The sequence below is a fragment of the Oxyura jamaicensis genome, chromosome 1, assembly GCF_011077185.1.
Source record: "Oxyura jamaicensis isolate SHBP4307 breed ruddy duck chromosome 1, BPBGC_Ojam_1.0, whole genome shotgun sequence".
NCBI lineage: Eukaryota > Metazoa > Chordata > Aves > Anseriformes > Anatidae > Oxyura > Oxyura jamaicensis.
The window spans coordinates 182,671,754-182,692,103 of record NC_048893.1 but is presented as its reverse complement, the minus strand read 5'-3'; the positions used below and the strand labels follow the sequence as shown (position 1 = coordinate 182,692,103).

At 39.0% G+C, this 20,350-nt stretch overlaps 1 protein-coding gene across 1 annotated transcript in view; it reads right to left on the bottom strand.

The window, feature by feature from the left end:
- Positions 1 to 2,189: 2,189 nt before the first annotated feature.
- Positions 2,190 to 20,350, bottom strand: part of UBL3 (ubiquitin like 3) — a 56,657-nt gene continuing 38,496 nt past the window's right edge. The window contains exons 2-5 of the mRNA XM_035325112.1: positions 13,331 to 13,439; positions 9,293 to 9,379; positions 4,378 to 4,455; positions 2,190 to 3,948 (exon numbers count right to left, since the gene is read on the bottom strand). Coding sequence (XP_035181003.1) covers positions 3,896 to 3,948; positions 4,378 to 4,455; positions 9,293 to 9,379; positions 13,331 to 13,439 — 327 coding nt within the window. The 3' untranslated portion in view covers positions 2,190 to 3,895. The remainder of the gene's footprint in view (positions 3,949 to 4,377; positions 4,456 to 9,292; positions 9,380 to 13,330; positions 13,440 to 20,350) is intronic.

Sequence of the window (20,350 nt, the reverse complement as noted above, 5' to 3'; positions counted from 1 at the left end):
TAATATACCACGAACCACGTATTGTTGTCAGCCTCTCGAATAACAAAGGCCTTTTATTGTGCTCTGAAAATAAGCTTGATACTCACAAGTAACAGCCAAAACACAGCATCTAGAATATAGCTACTTCAGAAGAAAAAAAGGATAGGAATTCTTTAACACTCCTGAAAGATCTTGGTATTTCCTCTGATTTACGCACAGAAGCCCCATCAGTTTCAGTGGTGCAGCTGTTAATGGCCTATACATAAATTTTGATAGGACATACAGCCTAAAATCTGCTTAAGCTTATCCATTTTGTTAGTATAATTCTACTGACAAGTTTAGATCGAGAAGTATATCCGGCTTCCTTTTCACTTCTCCAAGTAAGATTTGTAAAATGGATCCCATCAGAGCACGAGGCACCCGGGATTCACTCCCCCAAAGACCAGCAGCAGCAACTCCTGACTTTCAGCCTGCCTTTCTACCTGTAAGGGAGGAAGAAAGCTTTCTCGGAGTGCTATATGTATTTTTCGTCTAAATTAAATCACTGCACCTCCTGTTGTAAATGCGGGGTACAAAGGAAATGTATTCAGCCTGTGGAGACCACCACTGGGTTAATATTAATGCTGCATATTAGTCAAGAATTTATTTTAAATAAACAGTGGCGATGCTTTCTTCCTCCATCAGCGAAACAAGTCCCTCAGACTGTTGAAACAGCTGTATTTATTCTATCATTTAAGCACAACTCGCAGTGCTTTCATTACCATCAGATAGGATCCCTCACATGTGCTAATATTAACTTACAACCGATAGCACACACCGTGGTGTGGGAGACGGAGGCGGTCCCTTTGTGCTGTTTCAGAACATGAAGGGTTCTGATTCACCTGCTGCTCTCGTCCTCTGGGCCATCTATTACCTCTGAGAGAAAATACCATTTCTGCCTAACAGTGAAAATCAAATGTCAGGCTCTCCAATGTATTAGCACACTGCCCAGCAGCCTGACCCTGCAAAGATTCAGCCTTCATCTTTATGGTCTGCAAGCATTCTCTTGACTCCAATCAGCAGAAAAGAGAAACGCACACATGAACTTCAGCAAGGCTGAGGAATCTGGGATTAAGAAATACTGCATTTGTTTTTGACTAATATGCACTACATACAATCCGTGAGACAAGGCACTCCAGGAAAATGCAGAGATGCTTCAGCAATTCTCTGCAGTTTTCCACTACGCCAACAGAAATGTCCTGGAATGGACTGAGCTCCAAGAATTCGCATGGAAATTAAGGCAGCAGTTCTGCTTGGTTTCTGCAGGACTAGCATTTTGACAAGTTCACATTTTAAACGTCAAGCAGCATTCACAGATTTGCTTGGACAAGCACATACGTGTACTTTATTCATCTCAACAAGAGGGAACTCTCCATCACTATTCAAGCTTGCCAAGTATTTTAACCAGAAGCTACTGGATTTTCATATATTCATACAGTATTAAGTACCTACCTGCTTTTAGAAAATATGCTTACATTTAAAGCGTTCTTTTTCCAAACAGATCAAATGCACCTTAGACTCGTTTAACCAATAAAAGGAGTCCTGCCTCAGCCCATTTCTTTTTCTTGTATTGTCGTAACCATTCCCCATCTGAGCCTGCATTACTCAAGTGGCCAGCGTTTTGGAAAGAGGGAAGCTTCATTTCATGAATAAAGATAATACATTCCTCATAGCTGCCTTAAGTTGATGTTTTTCAAACATTTTAATAAAATAATTTTGTTTCACTATAGTTGCCTATTTATCAACTTAGCAAGACAGAAAAAGAAGAAAAAACCAACACCTTAAGCCACTTATTTTCACAGCGTAGAGGAAATGGAGGTGCATGAGTTACCTCGTGCTTACCATGAGAGCACACCCAGGGCCCCACACACGTTTCTGTGATCGCACTCCAAGAACTCTTCCACTTTCCTTTTAAGTATTTTGTACAGACCACTGCATCCTTCTCAGAAGGGCTGAGGAGTAGTCATTGTGCACTGGTTTGAAGTGCTCAAAATCTGAAGTCAACATGCTAGTGAATCAAAACTGAAGTGATAAATCCCACTAGGAGTTTTTACCCCACCCTTCCCCCTTTATTTTTTAAGTAAAATGGAGTCCTTATTTAGCTTCCAAATTAAGAAGTATTATTAAAACTAGTTACAGACCCAATCACAACCCTTAAAACACCACCAAGATGCACTACAATATTCTTTTATTTAGTTTACAGAGGAGTCTATCAGTACAGGTTGCAGAAAGAAAATGTTTAGTGCTATTTACAATTTGTTTTAAAACTCTGCTCTATACAAATTTAATTCTGATCAGTATGAACAATATTTTTGTAAATCTACTGCATATAAAGCATTTCATCAAAGCAGTAACAATGGATAAAATAACCTGATTACATTTGAATGATGCCAATCATTCGAAAAAACAATTACACGGAACATCTGTAGGAGTTGTGGACACTTAAGTACAGAACACAATGTCAACCTGTGACTTTCTTTAAAGGCTAAAGCTATTTATATGGAATATTGTTCTATTATACTACACGCCAATCTATATTTAACTTCTATAGTTATGTATTTTATAAGATTTTTATTAAATATATTCTACACATATTTGTAATTTCAGCCAGGAAGAATTCCTCCCCAGTGAAAAAAATATAAAATCTTTTATTTTTTTTATTTTTTTATTATTATTTTTACAGGTTTAGATGAAACTAGCTCATGCTTTAGTGCTGTGCAAATTTCTTTAGCATATCAATGTTTAAATTATTGATATGAAATAAAAGAATGGCATCCTTTTTTAACTATGCCTTCAAAACTCAGCTTTTGATTTTAATACAATTGCAAGCACTAATACCAAATGCAGATTACGTAAAGAAACAAAACTAGTACTATGGCAGAGGTTTTTCTTTTTGCTTTTTAAACTTTAATAATTCTTTTGAAGTCTCTAATGAGTAAGCATGACACTGGACACTCAGGTACAGATGAGAAAGTGACTGAAAAACACCAATTGCCAATATTCAAATACATAAAATTGATTAGTAAATGATGTTTTCTAACATTTATGCACAATAATAAAAGCCTATGAACTACAGGAAATTACCCCTCCCATATTAAGGCTAGGAAATGCACTCTCTGCACTTGTTTGTGCTGTCTGAATTAAGCACTCACCTAACGTACGAGATAAAGAGTGCACGCAGTAACGAAAAAAATTAGTTTCATCAGCCCTCTACAGAGTGCTTTTAAATTACAGGCACGTAGATTTTTGTTTGTCGTAGTGAAAATATATATAGTTAGACTTACTTTAGTTAGTATTCTGTGCCAGTTCGGCCACCACGGTTGACTCAGGTAGAATGGACTTAACAGTTTTTCCTTTGATTTGGCCATGAGTGAGATTTACTTTAATTATCAATACACTATTTTCCAGTGTTGCATTATACATGGTAGGTTATTACTATGTATCCCAAATATTGTTAAAGGTTGTTGATGAGAAATATACTGTCAACCATATTTAGTGCAAATTGCATCTAGAAAGCTTGACTATAGTTAGACCCGGTTAATGGACATTTTTGTGGTAGCAAAATGATTCCTGCTATGGAAAAGAACACATTTTTTCTGGAGATCAAATTTGTTCAAGAACTGCCGTTCTGTAGGATTATTCAACAAACAAAAAGCAGGAATTAAAAAAAAACAACAACAACAACGAAAGTGTTCATAGATCTTTCTCTTTAAAAAAAAGACTAATGAGACAGTGTTCGTGTAATATTTCAGTTCCATGGATTTACAGACAGGCTCTTCCTACAGGTGTTTGAAGCAAGGTAGGGCCTCTTCTATTCCAGCAGCATGAAAGACAAAGACTATATTACATCACACTTAGCAGGTAAAGCTAACAAGGTTTACAGGATTACACAGCAATTGCTTTCTCCAGTTTTTTCACGGTTTCTTTGACCTGCAAAACGAGAAGAAAGTTTTGCTTAGAAGCCGTTTCTAAAATGATTAGGTTGTTTTGTGCATGAATAGACTTGATAGAAAAATGTCTTGCTATTTTTAGTGAAGATATTTATGTGTTTATCGTTATTATCCCCATGCATACATAAAATAACAAGATTATGAAAATAAATCAAGAATATTTTTTTAACAAAAACAGAAGCATTTAAGGTTTGGGTAATTTTTTTTTTTTTTTTTTTTTTTTACAGAAATGCTAAAAAATAAAATAATTTCTTAGTCTTCTATAAGGAACATGTACAAAAGCATTCTATTACTTGCTTCACAAGACCATGAGGACTTTTCTCCACTATGAAATACTCATAAAGCCTGTAAGATATTTGACTACTTTGCCACGTAATGGAATAATAAGTAACTCTGTTGCACAGCGTACCTTGAGAATTTGGTTCTGGCAATGTCTCTCTAGCCACCAAATGCATCACTGTTGTTTTGCCAAAAGGAAGTTTTAATGCTGCAAAAGGAGAAAGGGAGATTTACTAATACGTTACGGTAGACTTCTTTCTTCAAAACACCCAATTGAAACTAATATTGATTGGATTAGCATCTGTTCAAGAAGTTCACACTGTTCGGTTTGAACTGCTTATTAAATAAATCTATAAAGGCATTCTGACTAAAGCTTTGTAGATTATAGTCTTAGAACTTGATGATAATCACTTGAAACATGGTGTTCTTGGAGGTCTGATATCCCTATTATGAAGTTGAACCTTCTTCTTCTGAGTAAAAGTGGAAGGCCAGGAATCAGATGCTTTAAAGTGCCCTTTATTCATAAGGATGGAAAAAAAAAAAAACAGCTAAGTCGACCACCAAATTGTTAGCTCTAAGACATTCAAAACATAAAAACCACTGCTGAAAAAAAGATTCTCCTAAAATATACTTAGACCATGATGGGGATTTCTAAATGTCTGTTTTTACAAGTTCTTTATTTTTGTTACATTTCCTCATGCCTTATCCTAAGACTAAACAACTTTCTTGATTATTTTTCTGAGAAACACAATGTGAAGATGCATTCTTTGAAGTTTGTTCCCCCATTTATAAAGGGAAAAAAATGATAAATGTAATAAGAACATAAGCCTAAGCACACAAATCATTTTGACTCGACTACAATTTTTCCTCTTAAATTCAATTTACAACTAATATTTTCACATACAGCGCACCAAATCATTTTAAACGAATAATGAACGTCCAATAAACCTGAAGGTAACTGAAGAGAAAATGCTTTTATTCATTTTAATCACTACAGCATAGATCCACACTTCAGTAGTAAAATATACAACGTAATATTTCCTTACTTCATATGTTCAATGCGAGTCCAGCTGCAACAGTGCTACTAACTCATTTTTATTGTCTATGTCTTTGACAAAAATCAAGTCATGATTACAATACTGGCGTAAACATACAGAGGGATGCACAGATAAACTTCTCTGAAGTAGCTGTGCTGGGGGAAGAGCTGTCTAGGGAAAAAAAAAAATCAGATCTGAAAGTTGCTTAGTTTACTAGAAGGAATGCCTGTGCCTGCAACTAGAAGCTATTGATAGTTTAAAGTTTGGCAAGGATGAAGTATTTCGGGTACTCGATTGTGTGATACAATGAAAACTCTGAAAAGAATATGTTAAGAGCCTGTTAAACTCTATGTAAAAAGTATTATTTTCATTACATGAACTCTTAGACCCAAGACAGACCAAGATTTTACGAACTAATCACATTAGGGACATCTTATATAATATCAAGACACTTGAGAAGACTTGATTAGTGAGCTGTGGAGATTAATTGTTTACAGTAATCAAGTAAAAGTATGCTAATATTTTAATTAATTCATTTCAGCTAATAGTTTGCATAGTTCACACAAGTTCTTATTAGCAATTTCCAACAGATGCTTTCTTTGGAGCACCATGAAAGAAACAGAGCACCCTAACCTATGCTCAGTAACCCTTTCCTGCTCTCATCTCTGCTCTTTCATCCCTTTGCCTTGCTTAAAGTAAACCTTTATTTCTTTCTCATCTGTGTAATTCTGCTTTTATTCCAGATTTTTTTCTGTCAGAATTTCCTTTTCACCCCCTTTTGGTATGTGTATGGCTCATACCATGCAAGTAAAACATTGCCTACTGCCATTATCTAACAAGACAAATAGGGCTGTCACCTCCCTAACTATTTCAAATATATCACTTCAAACACAACCTGCAAACCATTTAACTGAAGGATAAAATTTCCTGTTGGAGGCTGAGCAACAGACTCTGCCCTGCTACCTCCCCAGCCCTTCACACAGGCAGGAAGGCACAAAACAGCAGTGCTCAAGCACACCAGGCAGAGAAGCACAGCAAGCTCTGCACAGACATCTCAATTCCCTTACCACTTGCAATGCCATTAGCTCAACTGTTCCTGTAGTGACAGTCCATTCAGAAAGGTGGCAAAAGAAATGGCTTATTTGAAGTACATTTTTCCACTCAAAAGCCAGTCTTTCCTATCTACTTGCCATTTTTTGAGGCTTCTCCCTTTAAAGGGGTCTCAAATCTTATCCACGTGTAAGGTTACAACTAGAACATTACAACATCATTTTAAATGGGATTGAAAATGGTCTCCCCTTTAAAAAAAACGCACAACAAACTGTTTCCTTGGAAACTCTTGTTTCACTGGTTGATAAAGCGACGTTCAGTACACAGTAAGTCCAAATTCCAGTCAATATTTCCTAATCACCCAAAGCAAATACAACACTATGTGCCACAGCAGTTATACAGAGCTGCAAATAGAAAAGCATAATGGAACTGTATTATGGCAGCACAAGAAACTAAATATTGTATTTAACAAGAAAGGTTTTTTTCCCCTTTCTTTAAAAATAGCCAGTTCACTTGGGGTTATTGGCAGTAACTTTGAAGTCCCAAAGTTAGTCTTTTCAGGCAGCTTCATGAATCTCTGTTGCCCTTTCAGCTGTGTTATCTTACTCCAGATAAATTTGTTCAAACTGAAGCCAGTGTTTTAGGAATTTTTTATTAAAGCCACACAGCAACAAAAAGATCTTTGAAAAACGTTAACATACATGTCTGATCCTCGGGGGTAAAATCATGATGATTAAATTGCAACGCATGAATGATTAACAATGAGCTAAAAAGCCCTGAACTCAAGTAAGTGTCCAAAATGCAGGGATCTGAGCTAATGCAAGAGTCAACAGCACGCAGAGATTATTTTTCAGCCTAACTTGTTAACCAAACATTCAAGATTACTGTTACCTGTCTAAATCTGAAGCAAAGGCAACAAGCACTGGCAGTCAAGAACAACACCTAGAGATGACTAGTAAAGAAAATCCCATTTAGCTGTACTTGCCTGGAAAAATGTAAGGTAAGACTCATGTCTGTAATCCCAGAGGTGAACCAAAATTTAACATTTGTCTCAACTACTTCCTTAAATACTTGCTGTACTCATTGGCACCACGTAAATACAGAAATTAAAGAATGAATAAAAATTACATAGTTCTCTCAGCTGAATTGACAATGATCTTGTCAGTATACACAGCAGGATTAAAAATTGATTTATGTGAAGAGTAAACCCATTTGAAAAAATGTATCACCAGCCAACACCAGTAACAGCAGAAAGAAAATCAAGGGCTGAATCATCCCAGCCATTCCTTAAGGGAAAGGCCACCATAAGCAGTCAAAAAAAAAAAAAAAATACTCCTTTCAGGTTCAGTTGGACTTCAGAAACAATTCATTAGCAATCCTATATTATATAAAGCTCTCTATAGTGCACTCAAGCACCAACATAAAAAGAAGCTGAGAGTATTAATTTCACAGAATCACAGAATGGTTTGGGTTGGAAGGGTCCTTAAAGATCCTCTAATTCCAACCCCCCCTGCCATGGGCAGGGACACCTCCCACCAGACCAGGTTGCCCAAAGCCCCATCCAGCCTGGCCTTGAGCACCTCCAGGGATGGGGCAGCCACAGCTTCTCTGGGAAACCTGTGCCAGGGCCTCACCACCCTCTGAGGGAATGATTTCTTCCTTTTATCTAATCTCATCTCTAAGTCCTCTTCAAGTTTAAAGCCATTCCCCCTTGTCCTGTCATTATCTGACCGAGAAAAAATATACTCTCCATCTTTTTTATAAGCTCCCTTTAAGTACTAAAAAGCTGCAATGAGGTCTCCCCAGAGCCTCCTCTTCTCCAGGCTGAACATTCCCAGCTCTCTCAGCCTTTCTCCATAGGAGAGGTGCTCCAGCCCTCTGATTGTCTTTGTGGCCCTCCTCTGGACCTGCTCTAACAGGTCAACTTCGTTCTTGTGCTCGGGCCCCCAGCCCTGGACACAGCACTCCAGGTGGGGCCTTGTGAGGGCAGAGCAGAGGGGCACAATCCCCTCCCTCCACCTGCTGCCCACCCCTCTGTTGGTGCAGCCCAGGATGCAGTTGGCCTTCTGGGCTGCAAGTGCTCACTGCTGCCTCACGTTGAGCTTTTCATCCACCAGAACCCCCAGAAGTCCTTCTCCATAGGGCTGCTCTCAATAGGTTCTTCTCCCAGTCTGTGCTTACGGCTGGGATTGCCCCGACCACGGTGCAGCACCTTGCACTTGTTGAATCTCATCAGTTCACATGGGCCCACTTCTCAAGGTTGTCCAGGTCCCTTTGAATTATTTGTTTTTGAAATTGCTCAAAGAGGCAGCATTTTTTTGATAAAAGGAAAGATCGTTACAAATTTGTGTCATATTTCCATCCAAGAGACCCACCAAAAAAGTGTAATTGCATGAAAAAACTTGCCACAAGGGGGCATAATTGAATTGTATTTCCTTAGCATATGAAGCAAAGCCATTTACTTTTGTTTTCACATAACTATGCAATTGTATCCCTGGGAGAGCACTGGACATCAAGAATGCTTACCCTCATTCTCATTCATAGGGTGTCTTTCTTCATTGCACTAAGGTTTAAAGTATTGTTTAGCCAATTATCATAATCTTTAGAAAATATTTTAAAGTACTTGAGACATTTACGTAGTAACTTGCCCTCCAATGCCGCGTAAGAGAAGTGGAAAAAATATTCTATTTAGAAAGACAACACATAAAAGCAACATTACTGCTTCTTTATGGAAGAGGAGACTTAACTCGCCAATTGGTACATCCCAAAGTTTAACTAGTCATACATAACAAGATGGAAAAATATGCATGATAAAAATGCAATGTCATTCTATGCCAAAGAGGAAGAGCATACAGCAAGACATACTGTGAACTAGAACACCACAGTAGTATTTACTGCATTGTAAAAAAAATCTCCTATGCCTGGCTGTAACATGGATAATGGAAATTATTTTCATACCTCCTAGTGTCACATTGCCATGAAGAAACCTCCCTTGATAAATAAGCCGCAAGATATTTGGACTGCTGACTTGCTCTTCTTCCCAGTCTGAAAAGTAAGAGAATTTCCACAGTTAGGTTGTAATAACATCTTTTGTTATTTCTCACCTTTACTTCTGAAGAAAACTTGGAAGAGGATTCTCTTGCATGAAACACTGAAGAGAGCATAGACTAAAGATATAGAAAGACAATTCACTCCTGGAAGTTATTCTTACATTTATTATTTGACATTGAGCATTGAAATCCCCTAATTTTATGCCTATAAATATTGTGCACTCACAGATCACATGAGCTATTTAACATACATAAAAGCCCCGCACAAGATACTTTTAAGGGCAAATTGCTTCCTGTTTACATTGAGGCTTAATACCCACTTAGCTAAAATTGCCTTGATTTCTTCCAGTCCAGGGGATTGATTCTTGAGCCATACTCCTCCTCCCCAGTTCATTGTCTAACTCGAGCCTTTCTGCAGCCACACGCAGAGCCAAAGCGCATGTGATCGGTCATTTGAAAGAGGATTCCCAGATCACAGCGCTGCAAGCCTGGCGTGGGCAGCCCGGCGGTGCTCGATGCCGACCAGATTCAGCCAGCTCCATGTCCAGAGGCGGCAGTGAACTGAGCAGCCCCCAACGGTGACTGCGGGGAGACCGAACAGAGGAGGCATTTACGGGTGTATTTTAAGGAACTTCTCCAAGAACAAGCTGGATATGGTTTTATGGAGCAAACAGTGATTTGGGAAAAACAAGCCTGCATTTTCCTATAATGTGTTTCCCGTAACGCCTCAGCTGTAATAAATCATTTATAAGCTGAGATGATCACTTCCTACTCCTTCACTGTTCCCTGTCACAATGTGAAAAACAAATACATCTGCACTTTGCTTTCAGAATAAGTACCATAAAACCTTTAAACGCTGAATTTAAATTGCCTCTCTCTGGGAGTAGTGTCTTCTGCTCTGTAGCTGACCAGATATCTGGTAACAGCTGTTCACAGACGTGCTCTTTTGCTGCTTTTGTATCATTTTTGTATGAAAATGAATATTCAGCAAGGGATCACGCCAGACAACAGACACCAACCTGCTCACTGGGAACATACACGGACAGTGGCAACTGGCCCCACAAAAGGAGAAGAACTGAAAAGGGGAGACGGGGAAGCCTTTAAAATAGAAATCACTGCCATGGGGAGCATAGGAAAAGGCCCCTGGTGCAAAGGAGAGCATGGGGGAGGCCAAGAAAAGGCCAGGGGCATGAGGCTGTTGCAATGGGCCTGGGTTACCAGCTGGGGTAAAATTCAGCAGCCAAAGCTATCTGAATTTCAATTATTTCCACTTGTCATCTATCTGATGCGACTGTTTTGCACGAGCCATTTTTGCCGCACTGGGAAGAAGACCAAGGATCGGAATTATCACACTGCTAGGACAAACTATTTATTTTTTTGGAAGGTATGGGTTTATTTATTTATCTTTATAGCATCTGAACTCCACAGAGACTACTGTTGTAAACAGAAGCCAATTTACAGGACCACAGTGATACAAAACAGCAACCAGAAGACAACAGACTGTATTTTGGCACAGGTATTTCCTCACTTAACCTGCCAATTTACCCATTCTTTTAATTTTTGCTTCTTGGCTCACAGACCGAAACAGTTCTTTCTGACACCATTTCCATTTTCAAATTCCACTGATGACTAAAGGAAAAAATACTTACCTAGGCTTTACAATTTTTTTGTTATTTTAAAAAATATAGCAGATAACCACTGTACAAAAATGATCTTTTAACACCGTCTAGAAGAAAGGAAGGCAGGGAACAGGAACCCTACCTAGATTTATATATGACATTAACACAGCATCCCCCACTACCAGTCAGGAAATCCTTAATTAACAGTTGCATTACAAAAATAGGAGGAGAGTTTTGCTTTAAGCTTGCTAGGCATATGACTGAGAATATTTCATGAATTTTTCATGAATTTTCTTCCTCACAAGATCATGACAAGTCAAAATGACACTAAAAACAATCATTTCCTCTGTTTCACACAAACTTTTGTCCTCAGCGGGATTTTTCAGTCCTGTGGTACAGAAGAGTGCTCTTACTCTGGAAATAGCCTGTAGGTAAATAACATGTGAAAACCTACATACTTTTCTCAAGTAGTTTTTCTTCCTGTGTCTTTTAAATTGACGTTATTCTTCTTTGCACAGGCAATTAAATATTCATCAAGAAGATTCAGAGCACTCCCGTGGGATACCAGGTATTTGAACCAATGCTTCTATGTCCAGCTCTGTTTTTTGTTTTCTTTAAAGATGAGACTTTAAAGACTGGGTTTCCTCACAGATATAAATTCCATCTGCAAGCTTCAAGCTCTTCAGGTTGCAGTAGGAGTAGACCATATTAGAAACAAGCTCAAATAACAGAACACTAACGTGGCAATACTTTCATCTCTGGTGCTGTTCTGTCAACCTGTATTATGTCCACCAAAATCAGTGACTTTACCGGCTTTAGATCTTTTCTAGCTTAAAGGAGAGATGAACCGAGCCCATAATGCATGTTTCTTCCAGCGCTACAACTACTCAATACATCTGTTTTGCTATAGTGAGATGAAATCACCTTTATTATTACTACTTCTTCCATTATTCAGTATTACTTTATCTATCGCATCACAAGCCTAAACTATCGAGCTTGACAAAGGCTTCCTCATCACATGCCCCAACACAAATCAAACACATAAAATAACTTCTTGCTTCTGATGCTCTGCATATGGAGAGGTAGAATACAGACGTCAGATTGCAAGATCACATGCTCAGGAATGAACTTGGGTATGAGAAAAACAGTTCTGTCTTTACTAATTCAAATAAAAGTAACCAAAGAACAAGTAATCATGCCAATTACTTTTCAGGCTTGCATTAAAATATGTGCAGGAGCTACAATAAAATCCTACATCAACCACATTTCTTGCTGCAAAAGTGCTGTACATCTATAATACTTAAGACTACCAACTTCTTCATTCATTACATATTTTATTAAACACGTAACACTGCATCCCACCAAAACAAACTAACAAGTCGCCCGAACCCCTGTTCTTCCTGACTTCAAAGATGGCAAGTTTAAGGCCTAAAATACAGATTATCAGCACCAACTTTATGGCATAGATTATTATCTGTCCTACCTCTTTGAGGAACTCACCACAGAAACAGATATTGCAGTGTTGTAGTTTGTGTAAATAGTCTTTTTCACATCAAAATAGTAACCCAGATGAAGTCTTCTACCAAAGGAAGCATTTTCTTTCATCATATATAAGGCTATGCCTGTGCTTTGGCTATTTTCCCACGAAATCATACTCAGGGAAAACAGAAGGACTTTGTTTTTGTGGAACTATTCACATATGTGAATAAACATCTTAGTTTTCAATTCCATTTTCCTGGTTTGGTATTCCTACGTAACACCAAATAATATTTATACAAAAAATTTCAGTTTCCCATCCTTTAATGCCTCTTAAAATTTTTATATAACACTTTCTCCTGGGAAAATATCATTAATACAGATAGTTTTCCAAGATAAGGTACTAAGTGAGAAGAACTTGAGACTGAATACCATTAATGTATTCCTGTGACACACCATGTTTTCCACTAGCTATTCTCACATAAAAGGCTTTATATCTCCAACACTTCAAGGTCTTCCACTACCACTCACTACCAAAACTAACCAAGAAAAGTATCTAAAGATGGAGAGAAAGTAGTAACATCATTCTGAGAAAGCAAGTTTTACAAAAGAAAAAAACAAAAAAAAAAAAAACGGGAAATAGTCGAGACACCTAAAAGTCTAACCAACCTCAGAAAGAGGAAGAAGGCAAGATGACAGTTGTATTTCTATATAAATCTCTGCCCACGTATACAATGAGCATACGTAATCTGAACATTGATAACAGAGGTAGGTTTATTAGGACTTCAGTCTGAAAGCACAGGGAAGCTTCAAATTCACCAGTAAAATGCCAAAGGCATCCAACTACTCACCCATCGGCCAGTTGTCATACACGTGCTTCGCAATATCTGCAGCGGAGTCATTTGGTGAGAACAAGAACTCTTTCGTCTTCCCGCTCACCAAGATGAGGCGCAAATTTATCTATGAAGAAAATGCATTATTAGGAAAGTAACTGGAAAAGACTATTTGCCTTTTCTTTTTTTAACATTATTAAAAGCTGTCATCTTTTGGAAAAATATTTTTCTAAAGTGATCTGACAACACAATTTAAGATGGCATTAAATATAGGGACAAAGAGGTCAATAAAATTTTGTTTGTTTATGCAATCTAGGAAGATTAAGATACAATTCTTACGGCTGACATTTTTGATAGTAACAACCAGAAGATTCCAATACTGATCAAATCAACTGCAACATTAAAAAGCTTTCAGTGAAGTATAAAGAAATTCCAGCCAGAAGTACTAGCAACATATCACCTTGAATAAAAACAAACATGAATAATTAACCTTTACACACAGCACTGAAAAATATAAAAATCTGCATTTGAATAGCCTGTGCGCCCTACCAGTCTCCCATCAGTATGATATTTAGCAGCCCAGATCTTACCCACCGCACCTCCTACAAAACACCACGGAATCAAACAGCATCCCTCCTCGGTCCCAGCTGCCACAGAAACCCAAACTTTATTCTACCACTGCCATGATGCTACAAGTGAAACTGTTGAGATCCACACGCAATACAATAATAATGCATCATAGTTGTGTTTTGTATTTTTTTAAATAATTGATTTCCTTTATCTAACCATCAGCATCTTCAGTTACAATTTTCTTCCCTTCTATTTGCAAGTTACTGAGTACTTTTTTCCTTATAGCATGAAAATGATCTGTATAAAGAGCTTACCATGACACTACTTACAGTGCAAAAGAGATTAAATTTTGGTTCTCAAGCAACTACTAACAAGGTCACAAAATGTATTTGGGTAGCCAGCACTTCCCAGTGATGAGGAATCTACCTACCTTGTGTTTGGGCCTACAAGCCTAAATCCCATCAACTTTTAGCAAGACTTGGGCAACCCAACTGCTTGGATGCTTTATTTTTTTCTAGATCAGGCTGGAAAAAAAAAGAAGTGTCCCTCATTCTAGAAAACTTTTTCTGGTCAAATACAAGAGGAAAAATGTACAGCGATGAACAAATTTTCTAGACTTCTTCAGGGTCAAATACTTTGGTGCTTCATATCCACATCCAAGGCATTTATTCCCTCTTAAATGCTTTGGCTTGGGTTCATCCCACCAGCCTTTAAGCATACTAGTTGAGGAATCCAAATTTAAGGTCTCCATCATACTGCACATTTCATCAAGGAAAATGAAGAGAACAATCCCTCCAAAAAACAATTCGGCATCTATTTCATAATGTAACACGGGCAAATCCACATGAAAGGGCTCGGTTCCCCTCCCCTGCCCCTGTTAACATCGATCGGAAAACAGAAGTTGTGCCGTTAGCCCAGGGAAGATGGTGGGTGGCTGCTTTTTTGGAGGAAACACCACCACCACACAGCCCCACCGTGTTATCCCTGCCTGCGTGTAACACAGGAAGTCACAAGAAGCCTCAAAGGACTGAAGCTGCAGGAATGCTGTTTGGTCACAGAAGCTTATTCAGAAAATTCGGAACACACCTGGCTGGAAACCTTAAGGCTCCATTTTCTCTGACAATTCCAGAGCGATTAAGGAATTATTTCCAAATCTCCCCAAGAGTCAGCAGAAAAAGCAGACTAAGTTCCACTATTCCCATCAACTCCAAAAAAACCAACTGCAACTTCAACTTTTACACCTAAATTTAGTGGTGGCCAAACAATGCCCACTTGTTGTTTTGCTTATATTGTCTTTCAGCTGAAATAGCTTCCCCCCACCCCTCAGCAGTTCCCACCTGCGTATTTATAGCCAACACTTACGCAGACAATTTCTTTGGTCGGAGTACACAAGACGAGCTCTTCAAGCTTTGTCTAACGAGATATCCATTTCCCCATTCACCCGAGCTGCCTGTCTCTGCATGTTTCAGTCTTTTTTTTTCCTCCTCAAAACAGATGACTGTTTCGGAAGCATACTGAACGATGTCTCAGCAGCTGCTTGTTATACCACCACCAGCAATTTCCTCCATCTACTGGAAACATCCTCTGTGACTGTGTCCCAGGGGTACATACACCTCCTTCAGAGCTGCACCACACCATTAACTTGGCTACTTTGTACCCTGACCTACCTTCATCCATACCATTATTTAGCCTCTGAGCCTATAACTGACATTTTGGTTTTAACACCCTAAAGCTCCAAATTTCACCCCACTCCTATCGCTCCATATCCCCCAGGGGAAGGAGGAAGGAGTCCAGGTGGAAAGCTGGAAAAACCTTAATGCTGCAGCACCACAAGAACGGTTGGGATCTCCCTCGTGTCTGGGCCTGAACCCCACAAAATCACTCAGACATTTCTGCATCACGCTTTTCTTTCTATAATAAGCATTTTTTGAACTTCGCATCATCCACAAATTTTAGCAGCAACATCCCTTTATGTTTACCTTTGCCATTGAGTCAGATGAAGCAAGAGTCAGAGAACTGACCCACAGTGACTCCAAGAACGAGCTCCCCCAATCCAGGTCCCCCCCCTCAGTTAGGCCATTTATGTTAGGCCCTTATACGCTCGCATTTTCTCTATTAAGTCCTAGTTTCTCCTATTTAACCAACAGTCTGCAATCTGGCACCACATCAGTTGCTCTGTACATTCTCAGATGAAACTATAAAAATTTCTATGTAGAAAATCAGTTCTTTTCATCGAAAGTCAGTTTGCCATCATCTGGCTTTCAGAAGTGCAGTGCGCTGCCTTCCACTTCACTTTCTCTATACCTCATTATCTTTAATTATCCTTTAAGCGTCAATGCATCTCATTACAACTCCACTATACTGCCAAAAATTTAGGAGGTTTAGACTGCGTCACAAGCTGTTATTGTACTTGGGAATGGGCTGCCTGTTTAACAAACAAACAAACCAACCCCAAATATTCAGCAGCAGCGTCTGCTGTACGCAGCCGGGAATAAAATGAGGAGCTTTCTTCTCCAGCAGCTGGCCTTCCTCTTCCTTGCCTCCCCCCACATCTATGCCCCCTACTCTAACTAGCTCCTGATGCCCCTCAGCTTGCTCCCTGTAGCCCAGCAGTCCCCCAGCTCTGATTTCATGCAGGCTACCTGAGGATTTATTCTCATTTATCAGTGTGTATTTCATCTGTGGTGGGGATTACATGTTTTGAAGATGAGAACACTTTCCTAGGCAGTGAGAATTTCTATCACCAAACTATCAGCTCCTTAGAACTGTGGGATCTGCATCCTACAAGGAGATGATTAAAAGAAAAAGAATATTAGTAATGCTCAACACTTATAATTACAGCAGAGCACTGATACAGAACTGAAGTTATTCTTCAGCTAGCACAACATTAAGGAGACTCGTTTCTTTTTATTCTCACTGCTGTGTTTTGAAACTGGCAGGCACACTAAAGTAAATACAGAAAGGAAAAGTATCTCACAGAGAACTAGCCCAAACTAACGTTGCTTCCTGCGAAGTTTGATTAAATCATATCTCCGCAGTTAATAAACAATGCAGAAATCAATATAAGGACCAGGAAAAAAGTGAAAAATGTTAGTTCTTTCCCAGCCCCACAAGATGGATAACCCAAGAGTGCTGATTTTTTTTTTGTTGCTGCAGACTAGTTCGTATAGTCTTTTTATCAAATATAAAGGCAAATATCAATATGAACTAATAATTTCACAGGATAGACAACTAAGTATGTCTAAACCAAGGAAAGAATACATACATTAAAACAAACAAGAAGTATCACCAAATATTAGCAGAAGCCCAAAATAAATCCTTAAATCAGTCACGCAGATGTTGCACCAAGTGCAAGGAAACAGCTGCTCTAATAAAAGGTTAAAGTATTTTCTTATTTATAGTACAGCATGCCACTGACATTTCGTTTGAATGTTTGTCTATATATATGTGCATATATATAAGATAAATATATCTCTGTATTTATATTTCTTAATCTTGGCTTGAAGGAATCTTAATCTTCAGTTGAACATCACGTTACCTCAAAGGGTCTGAAACAAAGAATCCCAAAACTTGCCTTTAAATTTAGAGCCTAATCCTATTTCCCCCCCAAGAGCACTGCGAAGTTAATTGCTTGCAACTGCTGCACTTCTCATTCTGTACGCCTGAGAATCCCACTTCAAACAAACTATAAGGGATCTGAAACAAACCTTTTGGCAAAAGGCCCCTGATGAAAGTCCATATCTAAAAGGAAAAAAAAAGAGCGTATGTGCATACAATGGAAGGAAAGAAGAGAGAAGTCTTGGTTTGGCAGAGAAGTTCTGATGCAGAAGCAGCCAATTTAAAATTTTCAAGTTCCAAAATGACTCTTGGGATACAGAGTAGCTCAAACCACTATTTCGTATGTTAAAAGTTTGCAAGGAACTTGTGCCTGCATTATCTGAGATCAGATGCTTACAGCCCCTCTGCCTTCCTCGCTACAAGAGTCTTGGGCCGAGATACTCATCTGATTCCCATGGCCCTGACGAGTTTCTTCTCTACAGGGGATGTAACAGTAACTGGCCTGATTTTTTTGTTATTATTTTTTTAGGACACCAAAGGGAATACCAACCTTTTGCTATAGCAAACTGCGTAAGGGTCATAAACTCACATTTCCACCTTACAGCACCAACGGCAATGCTAGCGATGAAAGCAGTTCAGAAGAGTAGCAGAAGTCAGATGAACTACAGCTTGCAGATGACAGCCCTCTCAGGGTTACACAATAGCTCATTCTGTTTGTGATCTCAAGCATGCAAACCTCACCTTCTCCCCCCACACACCACAACCAGCACCAATTTCATCGTTACAGCTCCAGCAGCCACCACATCAGTTGCATTACAGACACAGGAAAGAACTGAGGTGCGGGATTATATGCTACAAGCTAAAATAATAGTAATAAAAATGGTTATGCACAGAAGAATGCATTAACAAACGCCGTGCAACTGCACCTTTTGGAACAAAATTTGGGTCATGTACATGTAGATGTAGATAGAAGTTGTGTTTTGCGTTACAGGCATTTGCAACTGAGTTTATTCATGTCACCGTGCTTCTAACTTCACAGCCCAAGTTAATAAATGGAAAGACTCTTAAACATCAAGAAATGATGGATTTACAGCCAACAGAGTATTTCTTGATGATTCAGTGGTTTCCATCTAGGCAGTTAAATAGTTTTTTCTTATCAATTTTACGCTGCAGCAGCAGGTTAAGATTCCTCCCATCTTACAATTAAAACACAGAAGAGGAAGAGCATCGTATCACCACATGCTATACAACCCCAAGTTTAAACTAATTGCTTTTGTTCAGCTGTTTTTAAGATTAAAATACATACACGAGACATTTTTTTCTCCTTTTTTTTTTTTTTTAATAGAAGCTTCACTTTTCAGAACCCAACACATTTACTTCCTAGCTCAAGTTCATAATTGCACAGAAGAAGCTTGTTCTCCAAAGGCATACCAAAGTTTCTTAATGATTGTAGCCCAAAAAGATGCCTGCTAGTTCCCTACCACGTAGCACCGCTTACTGAATTCCACCCCATTCACTGCAGAGGCTGAACCAAGCCTGAGCAAGAGCCTGCATGAAACAGCAGCGTTACACAGGCTGCGTCAGCAGGAACCTGCAGGTTCTAGACTCCTGTTGACTTGTAAGGTAGATACCATCTCATGTAACCCCAGCCATAAAGTGAGAATTTCAGTTTTTACGCTCACTAGAAGGCTGCTCCAGATCCTGACCGTCCTACTGAGTGAAACTTCCTTTCAGTTCCCAGCATACATTTATTCTTGGACAGGGTAGCACCACTGCTGTCAGACCTACTTTGGGCTTCAGTTAGAATGGCGGGGTTTTGTCCCCTTAGGGTTTTGATGGTTTATTCTCCATCTGCAGGTGAGGACACCTGGCTAAAACAAACAAGCAAAGGCTTTCCTCATTACCAGGCTAGCTTGGTGTGATCACTGCCTTCAGGGCTCTGAAGCACATCAACAGAGGTTACGGAAACAGGGCTCGGTTAGCCTGGAGGCTTGGCGGGCACCTATTAGCAGCCTTCAGTTACCTATGGGGAAATCACCAACGTGATGACCCTTTGACTGAGGTACAAAACAGAAGATCAAAAGACAACAGTCTTGGGGACAACAGGTTTTCAAATGAGATAATGAAAAAAAAATTGCCCTGAGGACATCGAAGCAGTGAAACAGGTAACCTGGAGATGCTCTGGAAGCTGTCTTGGGGATTTTCTAGACCTGAAAGGACAAAACCCCAGGTGACCTCCTCCAAATTCAGTCCAATTTCAGAGGTGACCTTGCTTCCAGCAGTAGGCTGAGCTGGAAACCTCTCAAGGTCCTTTCCAAACAGAACAATTCTACAATTCACTTTAATCTGCATCTGCTTCAGTTTTGATTCATCTTCCTTAAATATGTACAATTAGAACTGTACACAGTGTTTCAGAGAATATCATCAAGAATTTATAAAGTGATACTAAAACCTTCCTAAATCTATTGCAAATGCCTCTCCGTTTTCCGCAGGAAGACCACAACTGCCTCACGTTTGCATTTCAGTAACTTTGCAATGTTCTTCTCCAGTCCAGACAATACTGTGACATAGAACTTCAAATCTGCATTACACCACGTTAACCACCCATTACGTACAGGATATTTTGATATTAATGCAATTAATTTTGTTCCTATTAATTCAGCCTTTGAGATAACCCAATCTTTTCCATACGATGGCATGATCCTCTCTGTGCTACTGATGCCTCCAAGTTTTCATCCTCAGATTTCATCAGCATACTGACTTTGCTTGTGCCAGTGGCTGAAATGAAAACATCAGAAAGAAAGCTGGTAAACTCCATCTTACCATCTTCACCCAAGTCACTTACTCCATCAATCTGTCTTTCCAAACGAATCCTCTCCTACACAACTTCAGCTACTCACTGAATTCCAG